The 26122-nt window shown below is 42.5% G+C and overlaps 1 protein-coding gene across 2 annotated transcripts in view; it reads left to right on the top strand.

Annotated features, from left to right (window-relative positions):
* EDA (ectodysplasin A) overlaps positions 1-26122 on the top strand; it is a 187207-nt gene that overhangs the window by 86807 nt on the left and 74278 nt on the right. For both annotated transcript variants that reach the window (XM_073360977.1, XM_073360978.1), the window contains one exon: positions 14191-14296. In XM_073360977.1, coding sequence (XP_073217078.1) covers positions 14191-14296 — 106 coding nt within the window. The remainder of the gene's footprint in view (positions 1-14190; positions 14297-26122) is intronic.

The following is a 26122-nucleotide window of genomic DNA, read 5'->3' as shown; positions in this document are numbered from 1 at the left end:
TTGGGAGCCGGGGGGGCGGAGGATGAGACCAATGTTCATATTTTCAAACGAACTTTCCTTGGAATTCTCCCTCAAAGGAGTCCTATTGGACCAAGTTGTTCTTCCAACTAGGAATTGTAAAATGCTCCTGTTGGTGCAGGTTGCTCAAAGACACAAGTTTCACACTCTCTACAGCTCTTTCAGTCTGACTCCTGGAAAGTGAGGAACCAGCCAGTAGGATCTAAACTGTTTCCCTATAGGACCAGGCATCACACTGCCAATAGACCCTGAAGGGCCTGCTTCATTCTAAAGCAAATATTGCCAATAAAAGTCAAAATGAAAAGAACGGTATTATTGGTAACCGCTTAATTCTAAAGGAAACATTTAAAATTTATGTTCAGATTTTATGCCTTTCGCAGTGCATCCTGTTGCTATTCACTCACCACAGCTGTCAGGTTCTTATAAGGATGAATGCAGATTGAACAGAGGCAGGAGCCCAAATAACCTGTAAAACATGCCTTACAGGGATGAGTCAGTTACACCTTTGTATATCCCAACAAAACAAAGAAGAACAAAATCACACATTCAAAAGAACTTATTTTCACTGCATTGACATGCAGAATCCTCGCTGGAAAGGCTGAACAGTAATGCTCTGGAATGTCATGAGAACACAATAGGAATTACCGAAGTAGTATAGCCTGCAGTTACTCACAGAAACTATTTTTGGTTTTTTAAAAAGAACCCGCATTCCAAAGTTTATAGAAATAAGAATAAGATACTTATATAAACATTTTCTCTAAAAAGGTACCACAAAAATAGGAAGCTTTCCTCAGGACATGAAACCAGATGTGCCACGAAGTTATTTTTGGACAGAAAAACTATGGTATGCCACAAACCTGATGCTGTGGTGTTACAATGATTCTCAGGGTTTAGCCACCTACCTATCTCATTCTTTGAGTGTCTTAGACATAGCATATATCCCCAAAAGAGGCACTTTATAGCACCAAAGATGTTCCACTGGAAACACAACGAAAAGATTTCAAAAGGCTCCAACAGCACAAAGAGAAAAGTAGTAGAAAACAAGTTATACTCTGAAATGTGACTACATAAAAAGTGGCACGTCTATAAAACAGATATGCTTCCTATGTGTGTGTGTGATGCTTGCTGACTTCAGTGACAACAGATTTTGCTTACTTTCCTCTTCTCTTATCCTTGCAGTGACAACACAAGTAATAGAGAGAGGTGAGTCTGTGCAAATTCACTGAGGGGGTTTCACAGGTGTCACTGAAGACACAATTTAAAGATTGCACAGGTGTGACTAATTTAGCCTGCAGAACCTTTGTGAGGGAAAAAAATGCAGCCAGACTCTCAGATCCAAGGCAAACTTCACAGGTATGCAATGAGAAATAACATTTTACTTGTAAAATGAGCGTGTCTGATATGGAAATCGTTGAGACAATAAACATGGAACCATAAAATGACAGTTTAGAGTAACTTTTCAGAGTAGGTAGATAAAGCAGTAAGATTTGAAATACACAAGTCATCTTTGAATCATCTGTAAACTAAACTAACAAATCAGTTCATGTAAATCAGGTATTTTGTCTCTAACTAAAACTTAGAGCCAAATGTGCCAGAGAACTTAAACAAAAACAGAACATAAAAACCCACCCCCCTAAAAAACCTCCCCTCTCCTCTATAGCACAATATCTCTAAGTACTTGAAAATAAGCACAAAACTGGTGCTCTTGCATTATTGCTTTTTCAGTATCATGATTAGATTCCCTTGTCCATTTTCAATGTCAGAGATTATTAGTGTGAGAAAGACTGTTACCGTAACTAACCTCTTTACAGACATTCTTCGCAGGCAATACAGTTGTTTTATTGTGTTCTGAAATACTGTGTCAGAGCTGTTGGTTTGGAACAGCTGTCTCTGTGTTAGTTTTGAGTGTACCAGATCAAAAATATATCCATGATAACATGGGATGCAACACTCTGAACAGATTGTAAAATATTTAGTTTCCAGAGAAGAAGAGAGAACACAAAGAGTCATGTTTATGGAAGGAGATATTCAATATATTTAAGGCCTTTGTCTTTATAGGCTATTTTTAGTTTTTGTTATAAAATACAAGAAGTGAAAAACATGATTTGCTCTTTGACTTGGCAGCAATACTACAAAATCTTGTCTGAAGATATAACCACATATATCATGGGCATTTCTATTGTTGGTATCTCCCACTGTCTGAATATGTCATGAAGTACTACTGAGTTCATCTCCCATTCATGGTCGTATGGGAACTTGCGGCTGAGACGGTCTACTGTTGTGTTCTGAACTACGGGTAGGTAAGCCGCTGATATCATAACATTGTGGGAAATGCACCAGTTCCATGGTTTTAGTGCTTCGCACAAAGGGAGAGCAATCTGGCACCCTCGATGATTTCTGTACTACATGAATACTCTGTTGTCTGTCATGTCCCTTGTGTGTGTACCTCTGATCAGCAGAAGGAAGTGAGCACATGCATTCCTGACTACTCTGAGTTCGAGGAGATTGATATGAAAACATATTTCTGTGGGTGACCACTTGCCTTCTGTCCTGAGTTTGTTGAGATGTTCTCTCCATCCTATGAAGGATGTACTGGTGGTGAGGAGGATTACTTGACCTTGGTGGGCAATAACATGGGTTTGTCTAAGCTGTCTCTGTTCGGCCTGTAAACCAAGCTGAACAATGAATAGAGACATCTCATGAAATTTGGCATGAGCTATCACAAATGTACCCACTGCCGTGTGCTCCAGCAGTTGGAAGCAGAGGTGAAAGTAAGCTGGTCCGGTCTGGCGTACCAGTAAGAAAGTGGCCGCCAGTATACAGCCGACCGTACAGGCAGGGCCATTGATGGGGCAGGGGGAGGGGAGGAGAAGGAAGAGAAGGGGCAGCTGCCCTAGGGCCCGGTGATTTAAAAGGGCTCGGAGCTTCTGGCAGCAGCTGGAGCCCCTGGCCCTTTAAATCACCACTGGAGCCCCAGGACCCTGGCCGCCCTGCGTACCGGTAAGTCCCTTAAGTTTCACCCCTGGTTGGAACGCAGTGTCTGGCTCATATATGAAGGCTTGTTTGCACGGTCTCCATAAGCGTGGGAAAACTGAGGAATGTGTGTTGTGGAAGGAGTGCTCTTGTTTGGAGAGAATCGATTTTTGGATGTTGATTTGTAGGCCCAGGCTTCTGAATAAGTCCATAGTCCTGTGGGTAACCCACAGAGCTTCGTCGAAGGAATGAGCCTAGAAGAGAGAGCTGTCTAGACAGGGGTTGATCATGATCGCCTGGGAACAAAGATGAGCTGCCACTATGGAGAGGAGCTGCCACTTGGAGAATACTCTGGGAGTTGATGATAGCCCGAAGGGGCATACTCTGTACCGGTAATGGTAGTGTCCTAGGGTAAATCTGAGGAACCATCTGTGGGATGCTAAGATTGAAATATGGAAATAAGCATCCTCAAGGTAGAGGGCTGAAAACCAGTCTCCCTGTTCCAGAGCTGGAATAATCGCTGCTAGAGTGACCACTTTGACTTTTTGAGCCTTGATGAGCTTGTGGAGTTCTCTGAGGTGTTCAGTATGGGTCTCCAAACTCCCCCCCCACACACACACACACCTTTTTTTCCTTGGGTATTAGGAAGTAATGAAAGTAAAAACTTTTGCCTCATACTTGTTGAGATACTGGTTTTATGGCTCCTACATGGAGGTGATCTATGTCTTGTCGCAAAAGGCTCTTGTGAGAAGGGTCCCTGAAGAGGGACAGGGAAGGATTTTGGGGGAGGGGGAGGAAGGTGAAATGAATAGAATATCCACTGTGGATGTTTTCTAGCACCCATTTGTCAGATGTTATCCATTCCCAGGTGCTGTGGAACAGAGCAAGATCATAGAATCATAGAATATCAGGGTTGGAAGGGACCTCAGGAGGTCATCTAGTCCAACCCCCATCTCAAAAGCAGGACCCATCCCCAATTAAATCATCCCAGCCAGGGCTTTGTCAAGCCTGACCTTAAAAACTTCTAAGGAAGGAGATTCCACCACCTCCCTAGGCAATGCATTCCAGTGTTTCACCACCCTCCTAGTGAAAAAGTTTTTCCTAATATCCAACCTAAACCTCCCCCACTGCAACTTGAGTCCATTACTCCTTGTCCTGTCCTCTTCCACCACTGAGAATAGTCTAGAACCATCCTCTCTGGAACTACCTCTCAGGTAGTTGAAAGCAGCTATCAAATCCCCCCTCATTCTTCTCTTCTGCAGACTAAACAGTCCCAGTTCCCTCAGCCTCTCCTCATAACTCATGTGTTCCAGACCCCTAATCATTTTTGTTGCCCTTCGCTGTACTCTCTCCAATTTACCCACATCCTTCTTGTAGTGTGGGGAAAAGAAGCTGCTGTTATTGAGGTCAAGACCCAATTTTCATTACATCTGGTCCATAATTCTAAGGCCACGTCTACACTACCCGCCGGATCGACGGGTAGCGATTGATCTATCGGGGATCGATTTATCATGTCTACTGTAGCCGCGATAAATCGATCCCCCGATCATTCTGCTGCCGACTCCGGAACTCCACCAGAGCGAGAGGCGGAAGCAGAGTGGACGGGGGAGCAGCGGCCGTCGATCTCATGCCGCAAGGACGCGAAGTAAGTGATTCTAAGTCGATCTAAGGAATGTCGACTTCAGCTATGCTATTCTCGTAGGTGAGGTTGCGTATCTTAGATCGATTCTCTCTTCCCCCCGCCCCCCAGGTCCATCTAGGCCAGTATCTGTCTTCTGACAGTGGCCAAATGCCAGGTGCCCTAGAGGGAATTAACAGAACAGGTAATCATCAAGTGATCCATTCCCTGTCACTCATTCCCAGTTTCCCAGTCCTAGAAAATACTTAAGGAATGTCATGTAATAATGATACTCAATGGGAAACTAGAGGAGAATTATGGTGAGTGAGACACTGTCATAACCATAAGGATACCTTACCAAAGGAACCAATGGGGACAAAAGATACTTTCAAATCTGTGGGGGTGGGAGAGGCTTTGTTTTGGGTTCTTTGTTTCTTTGTTCATTCGCTCTTGGGACTAAGAGGGACTGGACATCAATCCATGTCCTCCAAACCATTCTGAACCAGTCTCTCATGTTACAGAAATTGTACATACAGCTAGGCAAGGCGTATTAGTTTATCTCTGTTTTCTCAACTTGTGAATTTTCCTTTTGCTGGAGGGAGGTTTAGCCCAGTTTTGTTGTAACGTTGAAACTAAGGCTAGAGGGGGTTCCTCTGTGTTTTGTGCATGTTCTTTTATCCTGTAAAGTTATTTTCCAACCTGATTTTACAGAGGAGATTTTTATCTTTTCTTTTTTCTTTTTTTTTTTAAATAAATGATTTTTTTTCAGTGTCCAAAGATCCAGGGATTTGGGTCTGTGTTTACTTTGTAACCACTTGGTTAGGATATTATTCTCAAGCCTCCCCAGGAAAGGGGGTGTAAGGGCTTAGGGGGATATTTTTGGGGAACAGGAACTCCAACTGAGCCTTTCCTGGATTCTTTGTCTAAATCACTTGGTGGTGGCAACACACTGTTCAACAACAAAGTGGAATTTGTGCCTTGGGAAAGTTTTTAACCTATGCTGGTAAAAATAAGCTTAGGGGGTCTTGCATGTGGGTCCCCACATCTGTACCCTAGAGTTCAGAGTGGGGAAGGAACCCTGACAGACACTATACATGAACAGTTACTTTTCCTGGTGGGAATCAAAAGAGCTGCAACCAGTTTCTATTTTGTGTGACAGGTTGCCATGCCCACTCACTCAAAAATATTATAGAATATAACCCTATGAAAAATAGTGACGATAATTTTATCATTGCCAGTATAACAAATATGCTTTGTCGTGTTTTTTATTTAAAATATAAATAAAACCAAGAGGAAGCAAGATAATGTAGGCGGTCAAGGTCTAGTCCATATACAGAAAGCTGGTTTGTGGGGATGGCAGGAGAGGAACATTAACATGCAGGCAAAATGAAGCGTTTCCAAAATGTAAATGGTGATAACTTGTTAAGTGTACCTTTATATCACAAACTCCTACACACAATATCATACTCATCCTTAAAATGCTGATAATGACTTGTCAGCTTTGTCTGTCAATACCTTTTCAAGATACTTGGGCTGTTTTCAGCTCTCTTGACCTTTTTGATCCATCAAAATGTTATCAGTTAATAAATAGCAATACACATATTGTAGCTGTCAATATAGTTGTTGGGAGGTGAGCATCTGTTAATTTTGCTAGAGTATAGTGATGAATATTAAATCTTTTGTTGTGAACAGAAATAAAATGGTAGAAGACTAGAGAAGTTTAGCTGGAGGCATAATGATCACCCTCACTGTTAAGGCTGTTTCATATTTGCAGCTGTACATCTGACACCAAAAGTTATAGAGCTCAAGAGCTATGTGGTGATGCATTAATCACGTCTCAGGGCTGTGAATGGAAAAGGCATTATTCACTTTTCAGATCAGTTCAAATCAGTCCAGCTATGTAGTGACCAAATGTACTTTCTGAATACCAAGTCCAGTTAAAGGTCTCTATCCTGATATTCAAAGCCATTCATGGGACTGGACCTAGCTGTATAAGGCTGTGTCCCATTGAGCTAGCACACTAAAAGTAATAATGTGGTTGTTAGAGCACAGGTATCGGCAAACGGTGGCTAGCCTGTGCTGCTCTTCACCACAGCCAATACTACTGCAGCGATGCTACTGTTTTGAGCATGTGAGCTCTGTGAGAGCTAGCACAAGTATGTCTGTTTGAACTGGAATCACACCCCCAGCTCCAAGTGTAGACATACAGATTATCTCTCCGTTTATAACTTTCCCCTCTTGCTGTGTTCCATTGGAATAATGAACCTGTTAACCAATAGAGGAAGTCTTGTGAGTGCATCAGATAGTCAATCTCTCCTCAACTCCTGTTAAAAGTTCTGACTAATACTCCCACCATGTTCAGAACTAAACATAAACCATCCTTTTGACTTTAGATTCCCCACAATAATTTCTCCACCCACTATGCTAATTCTGCAGCAAGACTGTCTGGGAGTTGGCTACTGTTCCTTGATTCTCCGCCTGTGTCTGTCCCCATGTGCAGGATAGAACAGCCTGCAGGCTGCTCTAAACTTTACCAGCTAGCTATGGTTCCCAAAGTGCTACATGCCAGCTGGGAACTGCGAGAGTACATTACACTCTAGCCACGCTCCTTGCCTGCCCTTCCCTTCCCTTCATCCAGTATGTCCTGTGAGCAACGTCATTAGTGGAGTAGAGCTGAGACTCTCTCACTTTGTCCAGGCACTGACTTCATTCTAACCTCTCTATGAGTAGTCATTACTCATGCAGTAGTCTCACTAGTTTAAAGGGGACTATTTTTGTGTAAGTAAGGGTTATGGGATTGGTCATTAATATGTCTGACTTATCCTGTCATGCCTTTTACCCCCATAGAATATGGCTATTGTATGAGCTAGCTCTTAGGGTAGTGGGAGATACTGCAGAGCCTATTCTTATATCATTATTTCTGCAGGAAAACAATTTTTATTAATCTGGTTTTAGAATAAGTCTGTGTTCAATAGCAGCTGTGATCATATGATAAAATTATGGTCTGTTCTTATTAACAGTCTTTTATTTCAGCTTCTTGTGGTGAAATGTACATCTGTGATCATTAACAAAAATATTTAATATTGAAGGGAAAGTGTATTTTTCCCTAAAATAAATCTTTTTGCATGTCTAGAAGGAAAAAATGGTAGCAGTGGGAAGAAGTAAATGAAATATTTCATTTACCAAAGCGTAACAGATCATGAAAAAGTTCATGATAGCTTTAATAATGTATGGAAAGTCTAAACTTTTCATTGTTAACACTGAAACAACTTTGTTTTGAAATAACAAAGTTTCTATGCCACTAAGAGGAATGCTTTTAATGAAAGTACAGTTTTAGCCCCAGTGCTACAAACAGTTATGCACAGGCTTAATTTTAAGCACAGGAGTAGTCCAGCTGAAATCAGTGGGATTCTTCTTGAGTAAAATTACATAATTGTGTAAGCTGTGTACTTGCTTGTTTGCAGATAAGGGTTTTAATTTTCAGTGCATTGTTTTTTTTCCTATAGCAGTTTTATAAAACTCAAAAGGATACCCAACTAGTAGAAGCAATACAAACAGCATTTAGCATTTATAATTTAGTTTATAATAAATTTTAATCTTAAATTACAGTAGCACAAACTTTCAAATTAGTTTTACAAAACCTTAACCTGATTTAAATTAATTATATTTTAAATCAAGTTAATTTAATCACCTTGATTTAAATTGCTCCCCCTGCAATCATAACTGTGGATTTTCTAATATCCACATTAAATATCTAATCCTTTCTTGAATCGTATTAAATTCTTGACCTCTGATACCGTAACAGTTAAACAGGTTAGTCATATGCTGTTTAGAAAGGAAAAGTCTTTGTTGTGTTATGAGGGTAAATGAGCTGTGTTAGATGGACATGTAGCTGCAGCTGCTTTTATGTGTCATTCATTTTGAGAAGTTTTTTAGAAGTAATTTTCTTATAAGAATTATGTGTCTTATTTTTTTTAAAGGAAAACAAAGCCCTCTACACCCAACTTCCAACTGCTTTTATCAGGGATGCTAATTTTGCTTTCTTCTATAACATGTCACTGAAATAAAGATCCATTTAATATTTGTAGAAGCAAAATAAAATATCAGGAATTGTGAAGACTAGATTTGAGCTTTTCTCTATGAACAGGTAAAAGTTGACCAGAATCATTTAAATTGCACCTGGGATCACAATTCCCTTTGCTCAAATCCAGGGTTTTCTGATTTCTTTCCCTGTCCTAGTGCTTGGTCTTCTATTAGAGAGCAATGTTTTTTTCCCCATATATGCTAATTTAGGTAATACAGTTTGAGGCAGGTGGGGGGGGGGAAATAAGTAAAATCTGGGGTGGAGTGACCTCCCTAGGGGGATCACACATTCCTGTGTGGTGAAGTATCTTAGTCTTTTTGAAATCTTATACTGGCTTCAACACCTGTGTAATGAGTTTATAGCCCATGCACAATAAATCGTAATCCTGGCTGTTAGAAAGACAGTCATGGGTGCCAAATAGGTCTTTATCCTATAATAGCAATTACAGACCCCACTTCAATATGAGCTATCTTCTGTATCAGATATTCTTACCTTGTCAGCTGTGAAAATATATGTGGGAGTTCATGTTATAAAGAGACAAACCATACTTTATTAATCTTGAAGATTTTGGATGGAAGCATAGATATCAGAGTTTAATTTTTCCTATGTTTTGTCCGTATCTTCCAGTTGATAGCTAGGCACTTCCACAATTTTAACCAACTTAATGGAGTTCTTACCCCCTCTTGTAGCTGGACATGCTCTCAGTATGGGTGGCCTGTGCTGAGTTGATCTTAGTTACAGTGGCTGAGCCAGTAGGAGGTGTGCTGAGCTGATCTCAGCTGGAAGTCACTCAGCAGATTTTATCTGTAACATGTAGTATGTATCTGTAGTATGTTAATCTACTAGAGTTCTCTGAGATTCATAAATATTAAAGCCAGGAGGGGCTATTTTGGTCATTTTGTCTAACCTCATGCATAACACAGGCCATAGAATTTTACCTAATAATTCCTGGAAGGAATTTATCCTTCCTTTATATCTAATTTAACCTCTTAACCTAGTGTCTTTTCCTGTGCAGGTCAGTAACACAACAGTGCTGTGTTTGGGTCCTGTGCCGTTTATTTCTCAATACTCTTCCCAAGTTACAGATAAAATGTATTTGTTTTATACCTACATAAAATACCATGTCCGTTTCTGTCCACTGAATGGATGACATGATTGGAATAAATGACAAATCAAAGGATTATTTAAACATTTGGTTCCTAAATCATCTGTATTTCTTGAAGATCAATATTTTATGAGGAGGAGATGCTACCAGATTATGGATATATCTTCTTTTCTTGGAATAACTAGAATGACTGACTGAAATCGAGCTTCTGAATGCAAGTGACACTACATGTCTCTGGGCTAGTCTGCATCAGATTATAAAGATCGTTCTCCTCCAGGTATAAGGTATTATTCATGATATATTGGATGTAATTGTATTTAAAGGCCCGTAAAGATGTCTAAATGCTAGTGCCCAGTGAGACTTACAGTAGAGAGAGAGAGAGAGAGATGCCTCTTGACAAGATTGCAAGCTTGTCACAGAGCAGAGGAAGTCAGATGCAAGATTTCTCTGACAGTGACTTCCTGCAGGAAGGCTCTAGGTGGGTTGCCAGCCCAATGCAAAGGGGAGGCCCCATTTGGAGAGAAGAGTTGGAGAGGAAGTTCACCTTGCAGCAACGGTTCCTATGTCTGCAGGGCTGGGCACGGCTGTGTGTGTTGTGACAGGGCACACAGGGTCACAGCACTCCTCTCTCAGATCTGGCTCTACTTCCTGCTTCCTTCCTCCTGTCATGATGGAGGGGCAGCAGAGCCAAACCTGAGCGAAGGGCACTGCAACCCATATGCCAGTTTGCAATGTCTGGAGCAGGTAGCTGGGCCCACACCTGCAGGACACGAGCAACCACTGCCCGTGCCTGGGGTGAGCCAGAGGAGGCACACTCTTAGCCCCTCCTATCTCGGGGCCTCCTCGCCTCACCAGAGTAGATGAGGGGTAGGGTGCTGCTGCAGATGGTCATTGCCCCCTCATTTGTCTGGGCATTTTTTATCAAATATCACAGAGCAATCACTAATCCCATGACTTTTATTACATTTACCATGATTGTTCCATGATTTTTTTATTTTAGAAAAAATGCTATAACAAATCTGCAGCCCTAACAATGCATAAGTCAAGGGCCTATGAAGGAGCTTAATAAATTAGCAAGTGAGTACCAATTATTCAGAGAATAATTAGAAATGACTGCATCCGTCATCTTTAGTTTCATTTAATTATTTTCCAGCTAGGATCTCCAAAATCTCCATGTGTTGCTACCTAACCTTATTGTAGAAAATCAGAAAGCTCTATAGTATAAAGAATTAGTATGGAAACTTTAGGGTTTTTTTAACATTACAGATGGCTTGAAATAGATGAGAATAATATTCTAATGTAAAAGGGAACTTAAGTTTGTTTGTTTGAAAATGAGGTCCAAGTAATGGAAGCAAAAGTCTTAATGGATTTCAAACCCCCTTTTGTGATGATTGATTTGTGTCTTGACATTTGACATGGCATTCTCTTGAACCTTCTAATGACATAAAGGGCAGATATCATACTATGAATAGGGAGCTTGTTTTTGCCTTAGAGTTGAGACACATTGCTTTTTATTCTAAATTTTCTCATTTTAATTGCAAATATTGAAATTTCACATTTTAGACTATAGAACAAGCACAGATCAATTTTAATTCAGCAATATGTACATTGGATACCACTGAGTGTAGTGTGCCAATAGTACATATATTGCCAGGATTAATCCCTGTTTGAAGAGTTTTTAAATTTTTATTCTGTGGCTTGTATATCTATGTATATATTGATTATGTGTATATATTATGATATAGTCTTTAGTTACATAGAATCATAGAATTCATAGACTCATAAAATATTAGGGTTGGAAGAGACCACTGGAGGTCATCTAGTCCAACCCCCTGCTCAAAGCAGGACCAACACCAACTAAATCATCCCTGCCAGGGCTTTTGTCAAACCGGGCCTTAAAAACCTCTAAGGATGGAGATTCCACCACCTCCCTAGGTGCTTCATCACCCTCCTAGGTGAAACAGGATCACATACTATTTTTCAGCATTCTCTACATTTTGCCTCATTCAGTGACTAGGATGGATGGTGGTTAGCAATGTATCACAAGGTGTACAGTGAATGAGGCTATTGTCTATAGGACTCCTACCACATTTGCTTCATAAGTTGAAGGTCATGTAGTGAAAGAGACACAGACTGCAGAAGAAGAAAGGATGGTCTTATGGTTAAGGTAATTGAATGTCACCCAGGAAACTAGGTTCTATCAGCGTGTTTTTTACCACATACAACTTCCTGTGTGATTCTGGACTAGGGTTGCCAGATGTCCGGTTTTCAACCAGAATGCCCAGTCAAAAAGGCGACCGTGGTGGCTCCAGTCATGACCACTGACCGGAGCATTAAAAGTCCGGTCAGCGGCGCAGGGGGCTAAGGCAGGTTCCCTGCCTGCCATGGCTCCACGTGGGTCCCAGAAGCAGCAGCATGTCCCCTCTCCGGCTCCTACGTGTAGGGGCAGCCAGGAGGTTCTCCACAGTGGCCCCGCCCCAAGCACCACCCCCACAGCTCCCATTGGCCAGGAGTGTCAGGGCAGTGTGCAGAGTCGCCTGGCCACGCCTCTGTGTACGAGCTGGAGGGGGGACATGCCGCTGCTTCCGGAGCTGCTTGAGGTAAGCACTGTCCAGAGCCTACACCCCTGACCCCCTGCCCCAGGCCTGATCCCCTCCTTCCCTCTGAACCCCTCAGTCCCAGCCCAGAGAACCTTCCTGCACCCCAACCCCTCTTCCCCATCCCAGAGCCCTCACCGCCCCCATTGCCCCAACCCCTTGCCCCAGCCCTGATCCCCCTCCTGCCCTCCGAACCCCTCATCCCCGGCCCCACACAAGAGCCCACACCCCTACCCCAGCCCTGATCCCCCTCCCACCCTCCAAACTCCTCAGTCCCAGCCCAGAGCACCCTTCTGCACCCCAAACCCCTCATCCCCAGACCCATCCCAGAGCCTGTGCCCCCGGATGGAGCCCTCCCTCCCGCACCCCAACCCCTTGAGCCAGCCCGGTGAAAATGAACGAGTGAGTGAGGGTGGGGAGAGCGAGCAACCAGGGGGGTGGGTGGGTGTTGAGTGAGTGGGGGCAGAGCCTCAGAGAAGGGGTGGAGCTTCTGAAGAGGGGCGGGGCATGGGGCAAGGACGTTTGGTTTTGTGCAAGTAGAAAGTTGGCAACCCTATTCTGGACATGTCATTTAAAGCAACATTTTCACATGTTATGTTACCTTCTATGAACGTAGATAAGCCTGAGTTTCCTCATTTTACAGATCACATAGAAAAATACTAACATTTGGCAGAGTTTCCAGAAAGTAGTGTGACTAAGTGGCCTACACCTTTAACCTCTCAGTAAGATATAAGGTCTTCCTCAGTAATAAGAGATGTAAAAGGCACATAAACTAATATCAGACAATAGGAGAGGTGAATGTAAGAATCCTGATGGTCTGATTCCCAGCACATTGCACCTTCCCCTAGGTCAAAGGATATTTGGATGGAGGAAAGTACCAGGGAGGAGAAGATGAAGCATCACTTCGCTTGTGTCCTGTCTAGAGGATCAGCTACATGTCATATGCTGAGGAGAGATTTGGGGACAGTCTATGCACAATGCTGATAATATGTTATGCTATTTTAGCAGTCAGTCTGTAGCAAGTGCTATTGGGAAAGCACAGACAGAAAATGGAGATTTTCAGCATCTTATAGCTCAGCTCAGTCTGATTTGGATTTTCATGGAGAGAGCAAAAGGCACCTCTTTAACTCCAGAACTGTCTTGTTGCCAACATTCAAAGTACTGTTGCAAACCATGTAACTATCAGAGCTCTTAAAAAAAATATTTTAAAGGAAACTTTTTTTTTTTATAATGGAAAGTGCTAGAAAACCTAAATATTGTGGTCACTACCATTCCCCATGTAATAAATGTATATACTTCAGCATTTAAAATCTTCACCGCTCTGTGCAAGCATGGGCTAATTAATCTCACCTATGCAATATAGAAAAATGTTATCTGTCATTTACAAATAGGGAAATAAAGTGACTTTGGCCAACGTAATGCTGATTCATTTGACAGAATTAGCACTAAAATAATGACTCCTCATTCCTAATCTCATACCTGTTCTCTCATCACAGGCATACAGGAGTACTCTTTACATAGGAAAGTCATGTACTCTATAAGTCTGACATATGACTGACCAAGAAAATTGAGATCTTGAGATCATTATGCTGCTTATGGGTGCATCAGAAATTCAGATAGCAGGCTAACATTTTATGCTGTTCTGCTAATCAATTTTAGATAAACTATTCTTCATGGAATTAAGAAGTTATTGATATCAAGACTCCAATCTCTGCTAAAGAGGTGGAGGTCAGTCAGTCTGGCAGTGATAATTTGTTGGTAAAGAAACCTTAACTTGATGTTCTTACTGTTCCAGCTGGCCTTGCTGAATTTCTTCCTCCCTGAAGAAAAATCGCATCTTGAAGAAGAAACTAGGCATGTCCGCCGAAATAAAAGGAGTAAAAGTAGTGAAGGACCTGATGGTGAGTTTGTCTTTATTTCTTAAATTGCATTTCTCATTTTCACAGACAAGTGAGGGACAAGCAGTTTTTTCAGGTAGTGAATATATGGTGGATTGTGTAAGTTAACAAGGGAGCTCCTGTCTCGTAGTGCCTCCCTGAACTTACTTGGCATCCAGATCATTAGTTCCATAAATTCCTGTTTCCACACTACACTGTCTAGTCAGTGATATTAAAATTAATATCCTAACCAATTGTTGTTTGCCCCAACTATCATTATTTTTTATAATGACTCAATAAGGGAATTCATCTTGTCTAACAGTAAGGCCTTTGGCTTGCATACTGACATGATTTGTTCATATACTGCCTTTGCTCCCTATTTCCTTAAAATCCATGTTCAATAGGTTGTTGTGCAGGCTAAACAGCTGTGAACAGCACTACGCTACAGAGTGGAGATGTGTTGTAACTGGGACACTGTGTGTGGTTGTAGAATAGATTGGTCCAAGCTCCACACTGCTTAACCTCTAAATACTTAATATTCTTTGAGTGTTTGTGTACATATATATTGTACTGCAGGTGTGCGTGCACCCAAGCACTTGAGCCGGACACTTTTGGTCAGAAATTGGGGCGACATATACATCCTGAGTGTCTTCCTGCTCTCAACCAGGGTCAGAAAGAGATGGGGCCACCCAACTCCCTCTCAGTTCCTTGTCAGCTCATAGCTTGATGCCTCATAGCTTACTGTTATTCAGCACTTATCAGAACTCTTTTATAAACTTAGTTTACATAATAATTAGTCAGTAGTCAGATAGTGGTAGGTTTTTGATAGTGTTCCTTTCTCTCTCTCTGTTTTTGAGCGAATTCTCTCCCTTTTTTTCTGGGTTGGTATGCAAATACTGTGGTTATTCTTCTTTTGTTTAGGATGCCAGTGAGAAAATCCCTGGGTTTTAAAAATTGTCTGTCCTGTCAAGCAGCCATACCTGTAAACAACGGGCACATGAGGTGCTTTTTCTTTAGAAGAAGGCCACATTTCAGAGAGATGCACTGTATGTAGATCCTTCTCTAGATGAACAAAGAAATCTAGATAAAGCCAACTGAGAATATACTTCATGAAAAACTTCACACATCCAACCTTGTATCTGGGTCACTCCCAGAATACTAAGCACCCAGATTGTTTCATTGAGGAGTGCTTCATAAGCCTTTGTACCTTCAGTAGCCCTTTTGATTCTGAAGACCTCGTCCTGTGAAAGAGGGAGAAATCCCCAGAAGTCCACTAGAGAGAAGACGCATCAGTCACAGTCTCTAAAGCCATCATCTAAAGCCTTTAAGTTATCTTATACCTCAAAGGGAAAAAAGTATTGCTCAAAGACCAGGAGAGACTTCTTGATCAGCCATTCAGCCCATAAACATGAGGCCTAAGTACCAACTGAGAACTTACCTGAATCTGGCACTGAGCAGACTTCGTCACAGGACCTAGTACTGCTATCTTCTACTGCAGTGGTTCAATTTCTTCCAGTACAGATAACCCCAGTACCAACGATTTTGATACCAACTAGGTCAATGCCGATTACTCTCTCAGCACTGACTAGCTCAGTATCAGCAGTTGCTTTCCATCTCACATTCAGTACAGTCCTTCCCATTACTGACTCTATTGGTACTGGCTACACCACAATCATATATAGTAGCTAGAGATCTCATGATTTCATCCATCTTGGACTCTCCACTCATCTCAGCTGAGTTTGCATCAGTCAGGAGTACTAATACCCACTACGTACAAAGTTTACCCACAGTGCTGGTGAAGACATTCTATCTTAGCCCATGATCCACACCCATTGGCACTTCAGCTGTCCTGCCTGAAGAATATTCCTTCTGATCTTCAGTTAGGGAGCAGCAGGGAAGCCTTTCCTGTGGCATCATTATTGGGTTACAGACTTTTTCCTTCCTTGACAGCTCGTCATTCCAGAGTGGAATCTTACACTAGCAATAGATCCCTCTCTAGGGATATTAACCCTTGGGGACCTGTGTGTTGGCCTTACCAGACACGTTGTGGCTGTTCCTCATGCTAGCAGATCCACTTCATCAGTGCAATCAAGACCTCAATCTCCAGAGCCTCAACTTAATGAAAAAGTCACTTCCACCAAACCACCACCTCCTCAGGTTCTTATCTCTAAGGCACAGGCAGAAGAGGAACTTAAAAATGAACCTCAGTGGATCCCATTCTTTATATCATCCTCTTCCCCAGATGAAGCTATTGCTCCTGAGCCTATACCATCTATGCCTAACAACTGTAAGTCATTACAGGAGCTCATGAGGAGAGTGGCCTCTGCTCTACAGAGGAGAGTGGCCTCTGCTCAGCTCCTGTAGAAGTTATCCAGGAGAACCCTCACAGGCTACTAAACATCTTGTGTACTGCAGTCCCTAGTTGAGTGGCACTGCCTATCAATGAAGACCTCTTAAATCTCACTAGATTGTTATGGCAGGCTGTAGCCTCCATACAACCCACATCTAAAAAGGCTAACCAAAGTTACCAAGTTCCAGCACAGGGTTTTGAACAATTCTTCTTTCACCTGGTGCCAGGATCATTAGAGGTGATGGCTGCAAATGAGAGGTATAGGCAGGGACAACAGATATCCACACATAGGGACAAGGAATCCCTGTTGGCAGAAAAAGCAACTCTATGGCGAGCTTATAAATGAGAATCGCAAATTACCAAGCGGTTCTCTCCAAATATGATTATACTAACAGGGATTCACTTCAGAATTTACAGACAAATTGCCCACAAACTCAGAGAGGAGTTTAAGTCCATCATGGCCAAGAGCCAGGTAAATAACCACTACTTAAAAGCCTGAGCCAAGAAAATAAAAAAACAGCACCAGAAATTTAAGTGTTTATCAACTCACCAGCCTGGTAAAAAATTAAGAAATCAAAATTTGGGTCTCAAACCACAGGAGTGGAGACCCTTGGGTTTTTTAATTGTCTTCTGACACTATAGTACAGGGATCGGCAACCTTTGGCACGTGGCCCCCCAGGGTAAGCCTCCTGGCGGGCCGAGCCGGTTTGTTTACCTGTGGCATCCGCAGGTTCGGCTGATCACAGCTCCCACTGGCCGTGGTTCGCCGCTCCAGGCCAATGGGAGCTGCAGGAAGTGGCATGGGCCAAGGGATGTGCTGGCAGCCGCTTCCTGCAGCCCCATTGGCCTGGAGTGGCGAACCACGACCAGTGAGAGCTGTGATCGGCCAAACCTATGGACGCAGCAGGTAAACAAACCATCCCAGCCCGTTAGGGGGCTTACCCTGACAGGCCATGTGTCAAAGGTTGCCGATCCCTGCTATAGTAGAAACATTACTTTGCACTATAATAGAAACAGGTTGAATGTAATCAAAATTTGTCTCATTCATCTGACATCATTACAGGTAATATAGTTCAGGACATCCATGCTAGAGCATTTTCCCCCCTGTATACCTCCCATGTTGCACAATCATGTTTGCATTGATGCATTTTTGGAAGATCTGGGCAGTTATCTCATACTCCGTCACCTGATTGATTGTGGGCATCTTTCACATAGTATAATATAGTTTGTCTTGTGTTTCTGCATAGATATGTGAAAGGTTAGTAGGATTCGCTAACTTGGGTACATAGAGATGAGTAATTAGAAGAAACATTCTTCAAACTGCTCCCTAACCCTGGAATAACATCATACATCCTGTGCATCAGTCAACTTCACTTGCCTATTCTTCTTTCCCTTCCTCAGTCTTTATTTCAAAATATGAGAATCTATCTATATATATAATTCACTCATGATGTAGTGATTCACATTCTTTGTTGTAACACTTTGTTTCTTCTTTCCCTACCCCTTTAGTTTGTCTATCTTCACGTTTTGAATTGGTCTGATTACAGTTGCAAACTCTTTGGAGTAGGGGTTGTATTTTTTATAATCTCTTTCAAACTCTATGCAAAGCATAGTGCTATATAAATGATTATTAGTAATAATAACCTAACTACAGCTTGGCAATTGCTACAGCCTAGCCCCAATAACTTCCGGGATGGTGGGTTGTAGAAATGTGTCAGCTTTGACCCCACCTCTCTTCCTTAGTTCACCTACCAGAACTGTGGCTCACCTGAGGATTAAGGCTTTTGTCAGTATCCAAGAGTAAGTCATTTTACATCAGTAGATAGCATGAATCTAACTAATGGAAAAAAATCTCCACTTTTCCATGACCAAAAAGACAGAAAGTGATTAGTTTGCTATGGCTAATCATAACCTTCTGACTAATTTTTGCATAGAATTTATTCTAGTGCTTTACTTTCATCTCTGTACATCCTGTTATGTGTGGCCTGATTCAGGAAGGCTCTTAGGTATAATGCTTAAGTCCTTTCTTGATAGGTTTGCTTTCCTGAATCGGCCCCCTATGTATGGTACTCAATGTTGCAGTTCAACAGCATTTTATGTTAAACCTTTTAAAAAATTGTCTAGCTGGCTAGGCGTAAGAGATAATAATCTCTGCTGGAACCACACAAAAAAACTTGAAACTAAAAACATATGTTCTAGAGTTTCCCAAGAATCTAAACACTGCATCAGCGTCCTATTACAATTAATAAGATTGTTTAAAAAAATACCGTATTGGTTTGGTTTAATATCTCGCTGTAAGGAAACATGCAGGGAGAAAACAGTGGCTCAAGATAAGCGACCCTATGATAAACACTTAAGGGTTGTTATGGGGACAAATAGGGAAGCCCAGTCTCCTGCTGAGCCTACCAAACTGCTTGAAAAAAGCTACTCTCTCTCCTGCATCTCCACCCTCCAAGGGGTAGTTTTTAATAGCTTTTTGGGGAAAGGTTACTGATACAGGTTTCAGAGTAGCAGCCGTGTTAGTCTGTATCCGCAAAAAGAAAAGGAATACTTGTGGCACCTTAGAGACTAACAAATTTATTTGAGCATAAGCTTTCATGAGCTACAGCTCACTTCATCGGATGCATTCAGTGGAAAATACAGTGGGGAGATTTATATACACAGAGAACATGAAACAATGAGTGTTACCATACACGCTGTAAAGAGAGTGATCAGGTAAGGTGAGCTATTACCACCAGGAGAGCAGGGGGGAGAAAACCTTTTGTAGTGATAATCAAGTTGGGCCATTTCCAGCAGTTGACAAGAACATCTGAGGAACAGTGTGTGTGGGAGGGGGGGGAATAAACATGAGGAAATAGTTTTACTTTGTGTAATGACCCATCCACTCCCAGTCTTTATTCAAGCTGAAGTTAATTGCATCCAGTTTCCAAATGAATTCCAATTCAGCAGTCTCTCGTTGGAGTCTGTTTTTGAAGTTTTTTTGTTGAAGAATTGCCACTTTTAGGTTTGTAATCGAGTGACCAAAGAGATTGAAGTGTTCTCCGACTGGTTTTTGAATGTTATAATTCTTGACGTCTGATTTGTGTCCATTTATTCTTTTACATAGGGACTGTCCAGTTTGTCCAATGTACATGGAAGAGGGGCATTGCTGGCACATGATGGCATATATCACATTGGTAGATGTGCAGGTGAACGAGCCTCTGATAGTGTGGCTGATGTGATTAGATCTTATGATGGTGTCCCCTGAATAGATATGTGGACACGGTTGACAACAGGCTTTGTTGCAAGGATAGGTTCCTGGGGTAGTGTTTTTGTTGTGTGGTGTGTGGTTGCTGGTGAGTATTTGCTTCAGGTTGGGGGGCTGTCTGTAAGCAAGGACTGGCCTGTCTCCCAAGATTTGTGAGAGTGATGGGTCATCCTTCAGGATAAGTTGTAGATCCTTGATGATGCGTTGGAGAGGTTTTAGTTGGGGGCTGAAGGTGATGGCTAGTGGCGTTCTGTTATTTTCTTTGTTGGGCCTGTCCTGTAGTAGGTGACTTCTGGGTACTCTTCTGGCTCTGTCAATCTGTTTCTTCACTTCAGCAGGTGGGTATTATAATTGTAAGAACACTTGATAGAGATCTTGCCGGTGTTTGTCTGAGGGGTTGGAGCAAATGCGGTTGTATCACAGAGCTTGGCTGTAGACAATGGATCATGTGGTGTGGTCTGGATGAAAGCTGGAGGCATGTAGGTAGGCACAGCAGTCAGTAGGTTTCTGGTATAGGATGGTGTTTATGTGACCGTCGCTTATTAGCACTATAGTGTCCAGGAAGTGGATCTCTTGTGTGCACTGGTCCAGACTGAGGTTGATCGTGGGACGGAAATTGTTGAATTCATGGTGGAATTCCTCAAGGGCTTCTTTTCCCTGGGTCCAGATGATGAAGATGTCATCAATATAGCGCAAGTAGAGTAGGGGCATTAGGGGACGAGAGCTGAGGAAGCGTTGTTCTAAGTCAGCCATAAAAATGTTGGCATACTGTGGAGCCATGCGGGTACCCATACCAGTGCCGCTGATTTGAAGGTATACATTGTCCCCAAATGTGAAATAGTTATAGGTGAGGACAAAGTCACAAAGTTCAGCCACCAGGTTTGCCGTGACATTATCGGGGATACTGCTCCTGACGGCTTGTAGTCCATCTTTGTGTGGAATGTTGGTGTAGAGGGCTTCTACATCCATAGTGGCCAGGATGGTGTTTTCAGGAAGGTCACTGATGGATTGTAGTTTCCTCAGGAATTCAGTGGTGTTTCGAAGATAGCTGGGAGTGCTGGTAGCGTAGGGCCTGAGGAGGGAGTCTACATAGCCAGACAATTCTGCTGTCAGGGTGCCAATGCCTGAGATGATGGGGCGTCCAGGATTTCCAGGTTTATGGATCTTGGGTAGAAGATGGAATACCCCAGGTCGGGATTCCAGGGGTGTGTCCGTGCGGATTTGTTCTTGTGCTTTTTCAGGGAGAGCTGGGGGCGTCTGAAGAAGCTAGGCCTTGCCTCGGCTACCATCATAGGATGATAAGCCTCTAGGTAAGATGCATGTAGACTGTTTTAAAATTCTTTTTCTCTAAATGCTTTGTTCCTATTGTTAACATTGAATAGTACTTCACTTTTAAATAGGCTGTCTGGTCACTATCTTCACCACTGGTCACAGACTCCCAAAGAGATGCACTGCCGGCACTGATCCCAGTTGCAACCTGCTTGGTAAACACAGTTGATATGAAGGTTACTGTAGCCCAGGAAAAGATCCTGGTATAAGTGTGGGAAAATGGTGTGATTGATCTATATCAATGCTGATAAATATATATATTCACACACGAGCACACACACAGGAAAAGTAAAGCACAAAGACTGTCTAACATCTGGGGAGCACTCAGACCAGGACTAACACCTGGGGAGCACTCAGACCAGGAATAGGATAGAGGTGCAGCTAATCCTGTCACCATGACAATGTGTACCTCTATTCACAGTCTCTAAAAAGCAGTGTTGTGAAAATAAATTTACTTCTGTTTATTAGGTGCTTGGATAGTAGTGATGGGGTCCAAGAGCAATGCATGCAGGGGAAATGGAGACCGATATCAGTCCCTCTTGACACCAGTTCTTTGAGTCTTCTCCCATAGATATACATCCCGAAAGGTTGGTGGTTCTTAATATAGCAATTTCATTCTGTTCTCCAGTTTCAGATACTCTAAGTACATTTTAAGCATTAAACAAAATTCTTTAAAATTATAAATTGCATATTGCCAGCATTAAACTTCATACTTGAGGTCATATAATTTAACCTTTTTTAGCTCTTCTAAGTGAAATGCCAAAATTCTTAAGTAAAACATAGCTTACTCAATTTGCATAGGTTTCAGAGTGGTAGCCATGTTAGTCTGTATCAGCAAAAACAATGAGGAGTCCTTATGGCACCTTAGAGACTAACAAATTTATTTGGGCATAAACTTTCATGGGCTAAAACCCACTTCATCAGATAGGTTTTAGCCCACGAAAGCTTATGCCCAAATAAATTCGTTAGTCTCTAAGGTGCCACAAGGACTCCCTGGTTGTTTTTTTTTCATTTTGCATAGCACCTTATCATACCAAGACATAGACTCATAGATATTAAGGTCAGAGGGGACCACTATGATCATCTAGTGTGATCTCAAGCTTCTTTAAAATACAAGCAATTAATGCTGGGAAGCTTAAAACTGTAACTTCAGCGCCCCTCCCCTCCGCCATTTTCAGGGTAAATAATTCACAGTTCAAGTACTGTTTTAATCTATTTCGGTAATTAGGATCTCTATCTACCAAAACTGAGACTCAAGGTGTCAAGGTTCCTTCCCCACTCTGAGCGCTAGGGTACAGATGTGGAGACCTGCATGAAAGACCCCCAAGTTTATTTTTACCAGCTTAGGTTAAAAACTTGCCCAAGGTACAAACTTTTCCTTGTCCTTGAACCCTATGCTGCCATCACCAAGCGTGTTAAACAAAGAACAGGGAAAGATACTACTTTGAGATGTCTTCCCCCAAAATATCTCCCCAAGCCCTACACCCCGTTTCCTGGGGAAGGCTTGATAAAAATCCTCACCAATTTGTACAGGTGAACACAGACCCAAACCCTTGGATCTTAAGAACAATGAAAAATCAATCAGGTTTTTAAAAGAAGAATTTTAATTCAAGAAAAGGTAAAAGAATCACCTCTGTAAAATCAGGATGGTAAATACCTTACAGGGTAATCAGATTCAAAACATAGAGAATCCCTCTAGGCAAAACCTTAAGTTACAAAAAGACACAAAAACAGGAATATACATTCATTCAGCATAGTTTATTTTACCAGCCATTAAACAAAAGAAAATCTAACGCATTTCTAGCTAGATTACTTACTAAGTAACAGAAGTTCTGAGACTGCATTCCTGATCTGTTCCCGGCAAAAGCATCACACAGACAGACAGACGCTTTGTTCCCCCACCCCCTCCAGATTTGAAAGTATCTTATCTCCTCATTGGTCATTTTGGTCAGGTGCCAGTGAGGTTATCTTAGCTTCTTAACCCTTTACAGGTGAAAGGGTTTTGCCTCTGGCCAGGAGGGATTTTATAGCACTTTATACAGAAAGGTGATTACCGTTCCCTTTATTTTTATGACACAAGGTCTGCTGGCTGTGAAGAGTTCTCAGAGGATGATGTCAGCTTTCTCGTGGAAAAAAATTAGCAAGCTTCTATAGGAAGGGGAAAAGAGGTGGAGGTGGTATTAAAGTGAAGACTAGTCTATACTGACAATGTTAAAGCGCTGCCGTGGCTTGTGTAAAAAAAATGTGGCTTCTATAAAAAACCACCTCCATGAGGGGCGTAGCTACCAGTGCTGGGAGTGTGGCTCCCTGTGCTGGTGCACTGTCTACACTGGCGCTTTACAGAGCTGCAACTTTGAAAAAAAACACCCCGAAGCACCGCAAGTTTCAGCACTGTAAAGTGCCAGTGTAGACAAGCCCTAAAAGTCTGAGAAGTTAATGGGAGTTATAGGCTTACAAGCTAGAGAGACTATATTACAAGAAAGATAGTCTACAGTAACTCCCCGCTTAAAGTTGTTTCGATCTTACGTCCCTGCTCAGTTACAGAACATGCTCCATTAAAAGTTGCGCAATGATTCGCTATAACGTCCACAGCTGGCAGCCCCCCATCAGCTCCTCTACGCCCCACACACACACAGCACCTCTCGCCCGCTGACAGACACTGCGGATCAGCACCTTCTCCCTCCTCCCCCCGCCTCCTGCCCAAGGCAATCAGCTGGCTTGCAGCATTCAGGAGGGAGGGGGGAGGAGCAAGGACTTGGCGCGCAGGCTCCCCGTGCCTCCCGAACACTGCAAACCAGCTGATTGCTGCCGACAGGAGGGTGGGGAGGCTGCACACCAAGTCCTCGCTCCTCCCCCTTCCTGCCTGCCCCCTGAACATCTCAAGCCAGCTGATTGCAGTGGGCAGGAAGCGGGGGGGAGGGAGGAAGAGTGAGGACTCGGCGTGCAGAGTAAAGGGGGAGGGGGGGAAGAAGAGGCGGGTTAAGGGTGGGGGTTTGGGGGAAGGGGTGGACTGGGTGGGCCAAGGGTTGAGCTCCCCACCCCCTTGTGCTTTCAGAGTAGGGGAAGCTGCCACTGCTGCTGCACAACATGCTTCTCCTAGCCTACGGCACCTTCAGCCTCCTTGCCTGCCTCGTTGTCTCCAGTGCCAGTGGGCTGTGCCTGTGTGGGGTAAGGCGGGGGCACCTCCCAACTATAGTACTGTGCTGTATGGCAAAAAAAAAATTTCCCTGGAACCTATCCCCCCCATTTACATTCATTCTTATGGGGAAATTGGATTCGCTTAACATCGTTTCACTTGAAGTCACATTTTTCAGGAACATAACTACAACGTTAAGGGAGGAGTTACTGTACTTAAAGTAGGAGAGAAATTTATAGTGGAGAAAGTCTTTAGATTCCCTGGACTTTCTCCAGAAGATCTTGACCTCCCTAAAGCAGGAGTTAAGGGAAATGAATGGGAGCTAAGCTAGGGTAAGGGATACAAGTCAGTAAAGAAAGAGGATATCAAAAGAATCAACCGTGAATGAGAGAGAGGAGACCCTGGAATCAACAGAGATGAGGGAGCAGAAGAGAGGGGTTTGAGAGTTGTAGAGAAGTCTGGAATGTAGAGACTGTATTCTCCTTGATTCTAAACCACAATGATTAAATGTCTCTTTTCTTTTTGTAAAAACTGTTACTGATGATATTTCTGCTCTAACTCTGAATAGTTTAAAACTGAAAATAAATTGGAATAGGGGAGAAAATAAGGTATAATTTAATCAGCTTCCCCAACTAATTTATCATGAAACTGTATCAATAATTTCACTTTGAATTAATAAAATGTCATCTGTTAACCAAAAGGATAAACCAAAGCACTGCCAACAGGTGCTCTCTTCTCACCTTGGTAAGTGTGTAACTTGCATTGATGCTGTTTGAAAGTATGCGTAGAATTGATCCCTCCCTTTGGCACCATCTTCAAGGAAAGATAAAAGCATTCAAATTATGTGCCCTATATGATTTGATGCTTGCTAAACTAGCCAAACTCTGCCTGCAATTTTGTTCTGCCCATCTATTGTTAGTTTTCCTCTCCTAGCCTTCAGGCCTCACAAATTGCCCCCTCCCCTAAAGGTTTCGCAATTTCACAGTGGAAATTGTTTCATTGTGGCCATATTCCAAGAAATAAGTTAAAGCACCATGAAATCCCCAGGATTTTCTCTCCCCAAAATGCTGACAGGTATGTTTTATTTGGAACAGATTCAGTGGGTGACTCCAGCTGAATCATAGAATCATACGACTAGAAGGGACGTGGAGAGTAATTTAGTCCAGTCTCCTGCACTCATGGCAGGATTAAGTATTATCTAGAGCATCCCTAACAGGTGTTTGTCTAACCTGCTCTTAAAAATCTCCAAGGATGGAGGTTCCACAGCCTCCTGAGGCAATTTATTCCAGTACTTAACCACCCTGACAGTTGGGAAGTTTTTTTCCTAATGTCCAACTAAACCGCCCTTGCTGCACTTTAAACGCATTGCTTCTTGTCCTGTCCTCAGAGGTTAAGGAGAACAATTTTTCTCCCTCCTTCTTGTAACAACCATTTACGTACTTGAAAACTGTTAACGTCCCCTTCAGTCTTCTCTTCCTCAGGCTAAACAAACCCAATTTTTTCAATCTTCCATTATAGGTCATGTTTTCTAGATCTTTAATCATTTTTGTCGCTCTTCTCTGGATTTTCTCCAATTTCTCCACATCTTTCCTGAATTGTGGCACCCAGAATGGGACACAATACTCCAGTTGCGACCTAATCTGCATGGAGTAGAGCGGAACAATTACTTCTTCTGTCTTGCTTACAACACTCCTGCTAATACATCTCAGAATGATTACTTTTTTTCTGTAACAGTGTTACACTGTTGATTCATATTTAGCTTGTGTTCCACTGTAACCCCCAGATTCC

This window comes from Lepidochelys kempii, chromosome 9 (assembly GCF_965140285.1).
Source record: "Lepidochelys kempii isolate rLepKem1 chromosome 9, rLepKem1.hap1, whole genome shotgun sequence".
NCBI lineage: Eukaryota > Metazoa > Chordata > Testudines > Cheloniidae > Lepidochelys > Lepidochelys kempii.
This window is presented reverse-complemented; position numbering and strand designations above follow the sequence as displayed.